General features: G+C 43.9%; 1 protein-coding gene and 1 long non-coding RNA gene across 5 annotated transcripts in view; one reads left to right on the top strand and one right to left on the bottom strand.

The window, feature by feature from the left end:
• Positions 1 to 9,244, bottom strand: part of BMPER (BMP binding endothelial regulator) — a 152,368-nt gene extending 143,124 nt beyond the window's left edge. For 2 of the 4 annotated variants that reach the window (XM_071561395.1, XM_071561398.1), the window contains exons 1-2: positions 6,280 to 6,689; positions 5,387 to 5,472 (exon numbers count right to left, since the gene is read on the bottom strand). In XM_071561395.1, coding sequence (XP_071417496.1) covers positions 5,387 to 5,472; positions 6,280 to 6,394 — 201 coding nt within the window. In that variant the 5' untranslated portion in view covers positions 6,395 to 6,689. Of the gene's footprint in view, positions 1 to 5,386; positions 5,473 to 6,279; positions 6,690 to 7,015; positions 7,122 to 9,062 lie in introns of those variants that run through there. The other 2 variants (XM_071561397.1, XM_071561396.1) reach the window with 2 other exon arrangements.
• LOC139674745 (uncharacterized) lies at positions 6,910 to 12,853 on the top strand. The gene is made up of 3 exons (XR_011698337.1): positions 6,910 to 6,945; positions 11,910 to 11,952; positions 12,126 to 12,853. It is a non-coding gene; the product is annotated as an uncharacterized lncRNA (long non-coding RNA).
• The last annotated feature ends 581 nt before the right edge of the window (positions 12,854 to 13,434 follow it).

Raw genomic sequence — 13,434 nt, 5'->3', positions numbered from 1 at the left:
GACTCTCCACACCACCACCGGCACCACCACCTGTCATCATTGTCACCGCTGAGCTCATCTCACCTTCCAAAAACTCAGCACTCAAAAGTTTAACTCAGGCTAAGTTAATTCTGTGGTCTTTTTACATTCCCATCCTATAATTATGCACAGGTTCTCATTTCACCTATTTCCGACAGCCTGTAGCATTTTTATGTCTTTTCCATGCGTATGTTGAAGCATGTATTTCTTGAAAGTAAATGCCATAATATCAGGTGTGAGCCTACTTCTATTTTGAGTTTTAGATACCTTCCAGCCAAAAAGCTGTACCAACAAAAACTCTGCTGTATTTGATCATTTACCGTACTTGTACCAGAGTTGAACTTAAATATTCCATGCCTGTTTTAAATGCTGACACCCATATAAAAGAAATCTAATCAAGAGTTCCCCCAATATTCTGTTAATAGCATTTTCTCCCTAACATTTCAAAATTCTCAACATACAAAAGTATCCCAAATTTACCAAAACATGGTAAATTTTCAGATTTTTGAAGTTGTGTTTCTACTAACAGAAATTTACCCACACCTCCACCACCCTCAGCCCAAAAATTTCACATCTGAAATAGAAAGATCTGAAACTGTCATACATGACATGTTTGGGCTCCCCAAACTGCACAAGGTGTGTGAAATGATCCTATGGATTGAAAAGACTCTTTTTTCCACAGATGTGGGAGAATAATTTTAGAAGATAGCATTTACATTAGGTAGGATGATCTTAAAACATTTAATAACTGGAATCAATTTCTCAAACTGAATCAAGATGACTCCTCTATAAATACCATCAAGATTATTTATTTTTACCTATAATCATCATTGCCAACTCAGACAAGTTCTTTTTCAGCCAGCTTCATAACCCCCAGTTTCACTACTTTGATTTTCAGGACATCAGATTTTTTGACTACTTACCATTAGGCATAACATAATGTCACAATCACATGTTTTCTATTTTTTTTTTGTTTTGTATTGTCAAGGGCCACATCATTATCCAAAATAACAGTTTCCCTTTTTTTGACAATATTTTTGTTTCACAGAGTTGGTCAGCTTAGTCTTTGTTACTGCCCATCACATCCAGCATTTCCTTTCAGATGTTTAGGTGTTAACCTTCATCTGATACAAGTTTGTTGCAGCTGAGGGCCTTTCCCATTCTCTCATCAGAAAAGTCTTCAGCTATAAACACAGTTGCAATGGGACACTCAGCCATGGCATTTCACAAGGGAGCTGTCCTGCCCTTGCTACAAGACCTGGCTTCCAGAAAAACAAATTTCCAGTGCAGCTCCTGTGTATCTGTTTTACTCATTAGCTCCAAGTACTTTCTCCAGTGTCCATGTTTAACATACAAGGTGAAAGCATTTGAAAGCAGGTACTTTCAGCTGCCTTCAGCCTTCCTTGCCCTATTCCAGCATCTCAAATCCTACGGAAAGTGAGGTGGTATTTTAGCTTCCTGGAGACAGCGTATCTCCTTGGAGACATGGAACCACAGACATCCAAAGTGGAAGTGGGCAGAACACCAAAGCACCACTATCTCTCTGACAGCATTTTGCAGATAGCAACAGCAAGTCATAAATCATACTTCCCAAAACCTCTTGATTACAAAGTCAGCTTTAATTTGTCTTTTGCCCATCCATGTCTCAGAACAAGCCCAAGAGAACAGACCCTGCAATCTGCGCAGCCTGCCATTGTCAGAGAGACTGACAAAAAACCAAATATATTCAGACTGTGACTGTATCACCCACATTGACTTGTAAAGTAGAAGTACATGCTGTGAGAAAGGGATGACTCTGTAGACAAACATTAGACTAGTAGTAAGGAGACCTGAGCTTTCATCACAGTCCTGCAAAAAATTCCTTGTGGATAAACCACAACCCATTTTTGACTTTGATGTTTTTCTCTAAAAAGAAAAAACTGAAATGGTCATTTCTGGTAGTCAGCTCAAATTAATGACCAATTCATTGGAGATAAAGTCATCCATGTTTATATTATTGCTAAAGTGTAGTAATTGTAAAAGCTCACACTGAAACTATTGCCTTACAGATATTATAAAATTACCATTTTATGGACATTATTAAGACCATTAAGTAGAGCCATATAAATTGCAAATTAAGGAACTCTACATTTTACCCATAGTGGCTTGTTGAGAAGGTAGTTTTTGCATACAGAGCACAACAGTGTAAATGTACACAGACACCTACACACCCTCATTCTTACTTGTTTCCTTATATTAAGGGCAAGCATCAGTGCTGTTCATGCACTCTATCACATTTCATTTTGACAAGTAGGGAAGTCCAGAGCAAGAGTTATCTCATGGTGCATGCAGTGCATTTTTAATTAAAAAAGCATTACTTGTATTTTAGAAGTGAATGCCTTACTACATGAAATCTCTGGCAAATGACCCTCAGTCTGAATTCCCGTAACACCGCAACTTCTCTTTCCACATGTTACAGCAGATGCTCAAGAATGAATTAATCTTGTTTGGTAGATAAACTTGGCTGTCTCTTGGAGATTGCCACCAGCGTCACTCTTGTATCCAAGATTCAGGGACTGTGTTACTAATAAAACTCTAAAACAAGAGCTAGAAGCTTCTTTCAAAGCAGTGTCCCCAGACACCAGTCTGTGCTCTATCTGCATTGTTTCTGTTTACATTCCCACAATGAAGATCAGTCCACCCTGTCCTCACTAACCTTTGAGATATGACAACTTTTGGTTTTCATTTCCCTACCAAGACTTCTCAGTAGCATAAAAGGAATTGATTTTGTAATTGCTTTTTGCAGTCTCTTGTTGCATTATTACAACTTTATCATAACCTATGAGCTTCTAATTCTTACCACGTTTACTCCTAGAGTACTACCTGTTGCTTTATCCTCCCAAATAATATAGCCTGTTAAGAGCAAACTGGAGATTGCTGCCTCCATCCTTCCCTCCTGCTGGGATGCATCCCCATGTTCCACAGGACATAGCCTGCAAAGTAACCTCTGTCAAAAACTTGATGAATCCATTGCCACATTTCAGTTCTGTCTTCTTTCATTCTTGGAGATGCAGAAAATCCCAGAATGGAGTTCAAGAATCATAGAATGGTTTGGGTTGGAAGGGACCTTAAAGATCATAGAGTTTCAAATCCCTGACCATGGGAAGGCATGCCACCCACTAGATCAGACATGGCCTTGGACACTGCCTGGGATGGGACACCCAGAGTGAGTTATTTAGATATTCCTCTTCATCCCAGAGCAGTACAGATTTCCGTAACTAGTAGTCATGGGAATGCCTCACTGCTAGGAAAGACCTGCCATAATCCAACCTGCTATTTCAGTTTCTCACTTTACTGGTGTTTTTAACACAAGTGCCCTCTGTTGAATTTTCTGTCCTCTCCTAGACACATATCATTTCCCTCCTGTAACAGCTGATTATACTCTCTTTTTAGCTGCTCACTTCTTACGATATGAACATCCACCAGGTTTGCCCTTGAAGAGTATGAACAGTCTTCCAAAGTTCCTCACTGAATCACTATTAAACAATCAATATTTCTAGTTGGATGTAAGGCAACCTGGTTCTCTCTTCTCCCCTGGTCACATATCACACCATTGTTTCTTTTGTTTCTGTTCTCCTCGGACCTCTTAAAATCGATCTTTTCCCTTGTGGCAGGCCTTAACAAAGATCTCAGCAATGCTGAGATCCAGTAAGTCAATGCTTTGAATACTGCACAGCATTAAAGTCAGTATCTCCAGACTGGTTTCCTTCTCCTCTACCAAGTCTTCCAGCTTCCAGCTCAAGAAACAGATCACATTTATCCTTAAGCCAAAATAAAAGAGAGCATAGCCAGGGCAGGTAACTGCAGTAACTCACTAGGCAGTCTGGACACTTAATAAAATGTAGCATTCTCCTGGCATAGAAGGGAGCCAAATGCCCTCAGTTGCTATTTCACTGAAGTAAGCCCTGCAAACCACAGGGATTTAGAGTTCTTACATCCAATGCTTTTTGCAGTTCTTCATGGTCATACACTAAAAGGGTGCTCATTGATTTAACAAAGCCAAGGTCTAGAGAGATCTATAAAAACAAGTATTTCACCCTCATGCATTATTGCCCTGATGCCCAAGACTGAACTTCTGCTCCTCCACAGATAAATCGCTTCCTCACTGGTTAACACCAGCTTCCATTAGCAAAAGTGGTGGCAGACATATTTGGAAGGTGATCCATGATAAAACACAGCTTTGTCCCTTTTTTTTGATTTCTTTACTCACCACATTCCACACTGCTCTTTTTCCCAGCCCCCTCTCCTCAGAAGAATCAATAATGTATTTAACATAGTCTTTATCAATATTATATAAAAAGTTATCAATGAGTCTCACTTAAAATCTACTGAACTCAGTGCAGCAATACACATGAAATTGAGGGGGCTCATGAAGATTTTGATCCTACAGTTGTCAAAATTGCCTTCTAAAAGGCAGTCTGAAACAATTCTTTACATCCTTTATGGACTTATAATAACATTAATAGTCATAATAGAAGAAGGGAAAAGGGTGCGTTGGTATTTAATTCCTAAAGTAGAACACACTCTGTACATTCAGATACACTGTAAATTCCAAAATGTAAACCACAGGGCTTTCTAGTTATACTTTTCTTTGCATTCAACAGCAAACTAAGGTTTATGGTTTTCTTTTAACTGTATCATAAGAAGTTTTATTTATAACAACTGTTTTACAATAACTCCTAAGCCTTGGCTTGTCCAACTGAACTGTTCCCAAAAATATTTAACTCTGAAGAAGAATGACAAGGAAACAGAATGTTTCTCCCCCAAATGTGTACGAGCTAGCAACATCATTAACCACAGAATTCCCAGCACAGCAGGCAATGTCATCTATGGAACACAGCACTCTGATGAAAGCATCACTTGCACTTTTACTGTCATCATTACAGCACGTACAGTCACATTGCAGCCTTTACCTGCACCCGCATGGAGCTCCTCACCCAATGGTGAGTGACACTGAAAACGTGGGAGCTCAAAGCAGCAGCTTCCAAACCTTACCTTTCATTCTCTTTGCAGGCTACAAGCAAAGGCTTCTGGGTGCACCACTGAACACTGGTTGAAAACAGTTCTCCCCCCAAATTCACACAGTAAACACAGTTTTGCAATGTCGTATTACAGTCAAGTCCAATTTTGTACCCGAGTTTTAAAGTCTAAGAAATGATTGCCAGATCATGGATTGGGTTACCTTCCATTAGCTCAGCTCCAAGATAACCTTGTGTTACATAAAGGCAACAGAAGCACCCAAGATTTAATTATGTGAAACATCTCCCGCTCTGTGCTGTTACATCTAGTACAGGTCTGAACATTTTTACTAGCTGAAATCCAAACTTACCTGGCAAACACACATTATACAAGGGTTGTCTGTGATAAATGGTATCTGCAAAATTTCCCCTTCATTTTCACATTTTGCAACGGATCCTGAAACAGAAATAGTAATTTTAAAACACTAACATGTTTCAATTCCCCCTGCCGGATTTGGAAACTGTCCTCCTGTTCAACCCCTACTCCATTCCTAGCCTTTGACTTTCAATCCTGCCTTAATTTGCCCAATTGAAGCAAGCAAGGATGTTCAGCCTTTCTGTAGGAGTCCAAAGAGAGCAGGGAAATGACTGGCCTTCTAATGCCACACAAACCTAGACTTTCTTTGTGCCCCAGTTATAGCAAAGGACGCTTTTTCTCCTCTCAGATGACGTGTTGAGAATAACGAGTACTCCATGCAAAGCAGGATATGTCTATAAGAATAGATGCAGAGCTCACTGAAATCAGCAGAAAGCTGTTCATTACAATCCAAGAACTTGGACCAGGCACACAGCACAACCCCTGCACCCAATATCCTTTTAACACACGACAGCCAATTGGCAAATGAGTCAAAATTAACAGGCTGACTGTCGGACTGAATCACATTAGAAAACCCTTTTTGGCCCTAGTGCTGATTAGCCGGTATTCTGTCATGTTGGAATCACTTCTCAGAGTCTAATGGCCCCTCACTTGGGTAGAATTTGATTCAGCGTTTCCCTCCATGCCCTAGATCGCAGGAAAAGAGAACCCTCGAGGGGAAGCAGAGGGAAAAGGGGGAGAAGAGGAATATGAAAACGTAGAGGCGGGGGGGGCACAGTTTCTGTGCTCACCTGCCCCAAACCACGCGGTTACACCTCCGGCCGCCCTTCCCGCGCAATGCCAGGCAGCCCCCGCGGCAGGTGATCCCCGCGCCCCCAGCCCTCGTACCTGTGAGCAGGGAGGAGCCCGGCGCTCCGGGCAGCCACAGGACGCCCAGAAGGAGGGCGGTGGCGACCGGGGCGAGGCGCGGGGCCGCCGGCCAGCCCCCGCCGAGCCTCGGCATCGTCCCGGGGATGCCGCTGCCCGCCCGCCGCCTGCGGGGCAGCGTCCGGGACGCGCCGTCGGGTGGCGGAGCCCGCCCACGCCCGCCCCAGCACCGACCTTCGGCGCCGGGCAGCGGCGGGGGCGTGGGGAGCGGGACGGGAGACCACGGCCCGCCGGGGAGTCCCACCCCACGGCGGCACCGGGGGAGGGGACTGTGGGTGCGGGGAAAGCAGCTGTCAGCGCCTGCCCCTCGGCCCCGCACCCCCTCTTTCCATCACCCCCCTCCCCTGCCCGCATGCCTTCTTATACCTTCCTCTCCCCATAGTCCCTCCTCCGGCACCCCCCGGCCCCCATGCCTCCCTCCCCCCGGCGCACACACGCACAGACAGGCTGCCAGCCCCAGACCCCGTTTCCCTGCCGAGAGATGCCCGGCCACTCCCTCCCCGGCCCAGCCGAGCACCGCCCGGCCCGGCCGCGGCGTCGGGGGGCTGCGCCCGCGGCCGCTCGGCGGGAGGGGCGGGGGAAGGGGACAGGGTCGAGGAGAAGAGGAGGAAAGAAGAGGAAAAAAAGGTAAAAGAGGAGTAGCAGGGGAAGAAACGTGGATCCTCGGACAGGGCCGGGGCGGCGCAAACCCCCGTACCTGGGCAGAACGCGGCGCCGCCGGCTGCCTCCGGCGGGCTCATCCGCAGCCCAGCTTGTGTCAGTGCCCTTCGTGCCTGCGGGCAGCTTTCGCCGGCCGCCTGCGAGCCGGGACAGGGAAGGAGGGAAGGAAGGGCGGGAGGGAATGCGGGGTCGGAGGCTGTCCGCCGGGAACGCCGCGCTGGGGTTCCGCTCCGGCTGCCCTCGCCGTCCCCGCTGCTGCGCCCTCTCCCGCGGCAGTCGCAGCACCTCCTCCCGCAGCCAGGGCCGGGCGCTCCCCGGGGCCGCTGCCCGCGAAGGGGCTTCCCCCGGCCCTCCCCGCCCGGCCCCGGGGCTACCTCTCCCCATCGGGGCGCCCGGCGGGGTTTGGGCTCAGTCCGTCCGAGGGGCTGGGGAGCAGAGCGGGGCAGCTGCCGGGGCCACGCTCTCCCTCCCCGAGCCGTGCGGGGCCGTCGCTCCCCCGTGGGCTGTAGCCTGGGCAGCTCCTCCTTAACACTTGCCATTTGCGGGTCCACACTTTGCTATCGCAGGTGTAAACACGGGCAGTGCTAGCGACAGACGTGACCGACACCCAACTTTTGCGCTCACAGGTAGACTCAAGGTCGGGACGGGATGACACTTGTAGTGTGTGGCAAAAGGCTTTTCTGTGACAGATCTTCCCGAGCCCGTTTTAAAAATTGATTTCCTTCAAACTGTGATGTTTGATTTGAGGAATCAAACACTCTGTGAAATAAAGTAGTCTGAAAACAAGCTGAAAAGTGTTTCCAGATTTCTACACCACCTAACTTGATTTCTTCCGGGGGTGAATGTGAACTGCTATTTCAAAAATGCTTTCAGTAATGGCAAATCAGGTGGATGGCAGGCTGGTGATATACAGGACTACTTCAAATAAATTTTAATTCCCAGTAAGATGCACGAGAACTAAATTTGCATGATCATTTTAAGAATAAAACCCAAAAGCCAAGACCTCTGAAATGCTGCATCTTTGTTCTAAAAAACTTGTACACCTCATTTTCAGCTCAGCTTGTCACCTACCTTTAGGTAGGGCACAAATGTCCTAAAATAGTTGAAATTGCACCTATGGGAGGGACTACAGAAAACTGATAGCGACCAGCTTGTAGACATCACTAGCAAAATCCCTCTCTCTGAGAAAAGAAAACCTTTTTTTTTTCCTCCCAGACTCATTCTCTAGAGATTGAAGCTGCACAGGCACATAGGATAATTTAGATGCCATTAAGAGGATTTTATATTCCATAAAAATACAAACGAGGTACAAAACTTACTGCATGTTGTTTAGACTATATAAGACACTCAGGATATAAATATAATGCATGTAACCTGGATTTTTTTTTCTGGGAAATATCACCTTTACATTTCCATGCATTTTAAACAGAGATGAGCCCATAGAGGTACATATTATTATGCACGACTCCAGCATAGACTTTCACATATCCAAGAGTTTTCTCCATTGGAAAGATGTCCTGAATCTTCTGGCAAACTGGCTTTTCTTACTTCTCTATCTATAATCAGTGGTTACTCCTTTTTAATTCCAGTGCAGCCACAGCCTTTCTAAAGCAACAGCCATAGGAAAAATAAATCTACTGTAGTAATTTCTTAAGTGACAACTACCACAGGAGAGTACTTATATCATTGTGTGCATTGAATCTTCTCTTTGTGCTGGTCTAAAATTCATTAAATATTAACATCACCCGGTGTGAGAAACATACAAATCACAATGAGGCCATCAAATAGCAATCGAGGCATCCAAATAACAGCAGGGAACTTGTTAAAAGAGTCAAAAAAAATGCAAAAAGTAAAGATCTCCATTGCAGAATGAAGACAAGAGGTGACAGCAACTAAGCTTCATGGTCAATCCCTGCTATAACTCATTCAGTTAAGACAAATACTTAATAAAATCATACCTAAGGCAGGGCAGTTACAAAGCCATATGCACAGATTTTTTACATGATTTTCCTTTTCCCATGGAGAAAAACCTATGTGAACATCACTAGAGCACCTTCACCACACTGATTAGGCCTAAAACTTACCTCTGAAACATCCACAGCATGAAAACATTGTTCATGGGGTGAGATCACCGGGTCGATGCCTTTGTTGTGGTAGCAGCAGTGTTGGGGTGAGGAATTTGCCCATGTTCCTTGCTTGAAGCACCTGCTGAAATGGGATTCTATGTCTCTCCATACCATGCCTACTCCACACTTCACTGTCTATTAGCTGCTCAGTGGCAGAGCCTGCTGAGGACTGGTGCTGCCTCCAAGTCTCCCAATGCCTTGGTTCCCTATCTCCTCTCTGATCGGGGAAGAGGGGAGACACTCATCATTAGCAGCAACCTCTGTTGCTTCCTTGATATTGATAATGGTGACATATCACAGAGGAAGATCACTCTCTCACTGAAATCTCTCATGAAGTAAAACCCAGCCTGGGAGGCAAATATGCCATCTTAATCCTCCCCCACCTTACTTTCACCCACTCAGTGCTACAGGTATGGGGTTTGTCTTGGCTTTTTATCTCTCCCTTTACCTCTCTCCCAAGCCTGCCTTAGCAGAGATCAGCATCCCTTCTGGTTGTAATATCACATTAAGTACAGTTTCAAGGTGTAGGGTTTTCCCCCCTTTTCATCCCTGTTTGAAGAGGAACTTATTTATCCAAGCAACATTCAAAGCTGTGGTCATTTTAGCAAAAGCAGAGGGTCACACTGAAAATGGTGTTCTACCATCAGATATTCACAGAGGCTTTGTTGTGTGCCACCAGTTAAAACAGAAGTCATGTCATCAAGCCACTTACCTCTTTTGTATATAAGCATTACATGGTATCAGTTGTTATTGAAAGGACACATTCATTAGTTCTGTTTATTGGTCGGTCTGGGCTCATCCAGCTTAATGGGGCAGTAGCTGCTCACATTTACCACTTTGTATGTAATTCAGCTCCTGCAGTGATGCTTTCAGTCATAAGAGAATGTCATACATTACCTGGTCACCCAGCACCCACCTAAAAAGAAAAAAGCTTTATAGTTAACAATAGCAACAGTGAAGAAGACAGAGATCACATTCACATCTTTCTTCATGATGATCTGTTTTCCTGGCAAGTCAAAATCGCTGGAAGGCCCATTCTTCATGGGCTAGGGAATTCTTCCAGAAGTGTTGGGAGGCCCTGAATCACTAAATTCACATGTATTTTCTTCTTTTGGGGAAATTTTATCTTCTGGGTCTTGGGCATGGATTGTCCTTACCATGCACAAACGTGTGCAATAAACATGCTACGTATACATCAGCACTGCAAGTGTCCTTGCTTTTATTACTTTCATGTTGTTATACATTATTTTAGCACAGTTTCTTTGAATTTATGAGCCTTCTCAGCATAAAGAATAAAACATGACCTAGATATACACTGTATTGAAGGCTATGTAAATTGGCACAACTTGCTGTTTCCAGTTCTGGCTTGCTAAACAACTATGCACTTACAAGGCACTGGTTTGCATATCAGATCAAGCTTACACATTTCTATTAACATCTTGCTAAAGATAACTCTCCATCCAGTAACTTACACCATCGAAAAGGTCACTCACATTGTAGTTGGAGGCGTGGGTTTGATAAGCTTCAACCCTGAGAATTCTTGCAGAGAGACCTGTAATTTGGGAAAGTGTTTTATTGTCACGGTGTGTCAGCACACAGCAATTGGGAAGCTCAGTAGTAACTCACAGGATTGTGATGAAGACATGGCACTTTCCTGCAGGGGGGCCAGATGAGAGTTTACTGTTCATCCTTCAGTACTGAGCTGGGCTGCAGCCTTTCAAATTCTTACACATCTTCATTCCTTTCAGTGCTTAATTGTGTTTTAAAGTTAAGAGTATCCATCAGTGAGAGCAAACAGTATTTCCTGCATGGCCACTTTTCCTCTAGAAGATGATGTTAAACCTTGAGACTGGCCTGATGATGTTAAACCTTGAGACTGGCCTGATGATGTCAAAAGGTGCTCCTGACAAAGCTCTCCCACTGCAAAATACTCAGAAAAAAATTTAAATTAATGTAAATGAGGTTTGGAGGCCCCACCAAGAGGCCTTAAAACTGTAAGAGGATTAAAAATGACATATGGTCAAAGTCTTTAAATAAGAGGAAAGTACATGAAAATACCTAAAAGTTACAGTTAGACTTACTTGAATAAATGTTTATAAATTTTATCAAACAACTCATCATTTTGACAGGTTTTCATAAACCCCTGGAACAGGCAAAATATTTAATTTATTTGTGGCAAGATAAAGATAATGAGTAATACTTTTAAAAGTTTGTTAACATAGAATGTCCTGGCACAGTCATACTTACATACTTCTATTGTTTAAATTATATTTTCTAAGAACTCAAAAAAGCCTTACAAAAGAGAGCTTCTCATTGCAAAAGCCTTCAAAATTGTCCTCATCATCTGTATTCATAGAAAAGCAAACCAAATAAACAACATAAACTAAACTGGATACAAATGCCAGCAGTACCTCAAACTGGAAAACACTTGTATGCAGCAGAAAATATGGATCCAATATGGAAACAATAGACTGCTGTAATAGTCCATATCAAACATGTTAAAACAACAACAAAAAAAGTAAATTATAACAGAAATGCTGATGCCATCTTAACGATGGGATTCCCAGCAGACGCTATTCCAGATGCCACAGGCCAAGCAAACAGAGCAAAGCAGCATATGCTGGTACTGCTTTCTGTTACTTTGCTGCTGCAAATAGCTTGTCTTCCAGAGAGAATAAAAATTATTTTGTGGGGGGGGTTGTTTGTGTTACGCTTACCCTTGAACATCTACTCTGTGTGATAAAGGATAAGAGCTAATGAAATCATATGAGGAGTGACATACATGACGTGCTCCTTTCTTTTCAGTTTGTGAGACAAACCAAATCCTGCATTTTGTCTGCCTGCTCTGGTAAGTACAACAAACAAGGAGTACTCCAGAATGATTCTGTAAATGGAAAATTGATTGATTGATTGATTGATTACAGATGAGGATAGGCTCTCTCTGTACTAGAGAGAGATTATTTATCCCAGCCCCTGCAAAAGGCAAGATATGCTTATTGTGACAGAAGATTGTTCTTCCAGCCAGGATACACTTGAAAAGCAGCTGACTCTACCCAGCACAGAAAGAAGAGGCTTGCATTTTTGATAAAGACAAGTCTGCACGACATGCATCCTTTAAGATCACCACTAAAAGACAAGTCTGCACGACATGCATCCTATAAGATCACCACTAAAAGACAAGTCTGCACGACATGCATCCTATAAGATCACCACTAAAAGACAAGTCTGCATGACATGCATCCTATAAGATCACCACTTCACCTACAGAGAGGGTACCCCATGAGTTCATTCCTCCCGCTGCTGATCTCCTTTCACAGCACAATTTCTCCCAGGAGATTTTTTGAACAACTAAAGGCTTAAAAACTCGGAGGTGAGCTTTGAGGAATGAAATACATCAATCTCTCCTTCAGATGGGTTTCCTCACGGCGAAACGAGCGAAAGAGTCGCAGGGTCATTGATTCTAAGCGGTCTGCAATGCAAAGCTGCGGCTGGCGGAGCAGCTGCAGTGCGCGGCGCTGCCGGCAGGCGGCAGTGCTGGGAGCGCGGGCCGAGCCGGGGCTGCTCCCACGGTCTTCCAAGATCGTTATCCCGAGTCCCGGAGCTGCTGGCAGGAATCCAACCCGCACGGCCTGATCGTGCTCCTGCTCCACCGAAATGCTCTCCTGGTTTGTTCTCAGAATGCCGTTTTTCTTGTCACTCGTCTGCCCTTGCAGGACCGTTCGCCTTTACTGTCCCCGCATTTAGTGTAACTTAGCTTATTTCATCTGGAAACAAAAGATGGTTTTATAAAGAATCCCTACTTATTGTTGTTTTCCAAATACAAAGATTAAGCAATTTACTGATTAATTTTGTTCTTCAGTAAATTATCTATATGACATTATAGCTGGTATAAGTATGAAATCCTCCCTGCTATTTCTTCTTGGCTTCTGAGTCAAGCGAAGCACACTCAATTAAACATTAATACCCGATCTGTCCTACTGACTGACAGTACCACACATACAGAGGGCAATGATCTGACAATCATGAGCAGTCTTTTAAAGATCCATCCATCAGGATATGTTCAGGTAACACACTTGAGCAAACTGGGGTAATCCTGCACAGATCTGCTGAAACTTCTGCCAGCTCTGCAGTTTCATGAGTATTATACCCATTATTAAAGAAGCAATACTACAAGTTTTAATAATTATACTAAATTGCCCAGCTCTCTAACTGATTAATGAAACCCTGGATATTCTGCATGTGCTTAAACCAAGCAGACAAGAGTACACACACAAAACCAAAAAACAAAACAAAAAAACCCCACCAACAAACCAAAAGCAGAAATTCATTA

Source organism: Pithys albifrons, chromosome 7 (genome assembly GCF_047495875.1).
Source record: "Pithys albifrons albifrons isolate INPA30051 chromosome 7, PitAlb_v1, whole genome shotgun sequence".
In the NCBI taxonomy this organism is placed as follows: Eukaryota; Metazoa; Chordata; class Aves; order Passeriformes; family Thamnophilidae; genus Pithys; species Pithys albifrons.
Note: the sequence above shows the minus strand (reverse complement) of the source record. Positions and strands in the feature narration are given on the sequence as shown.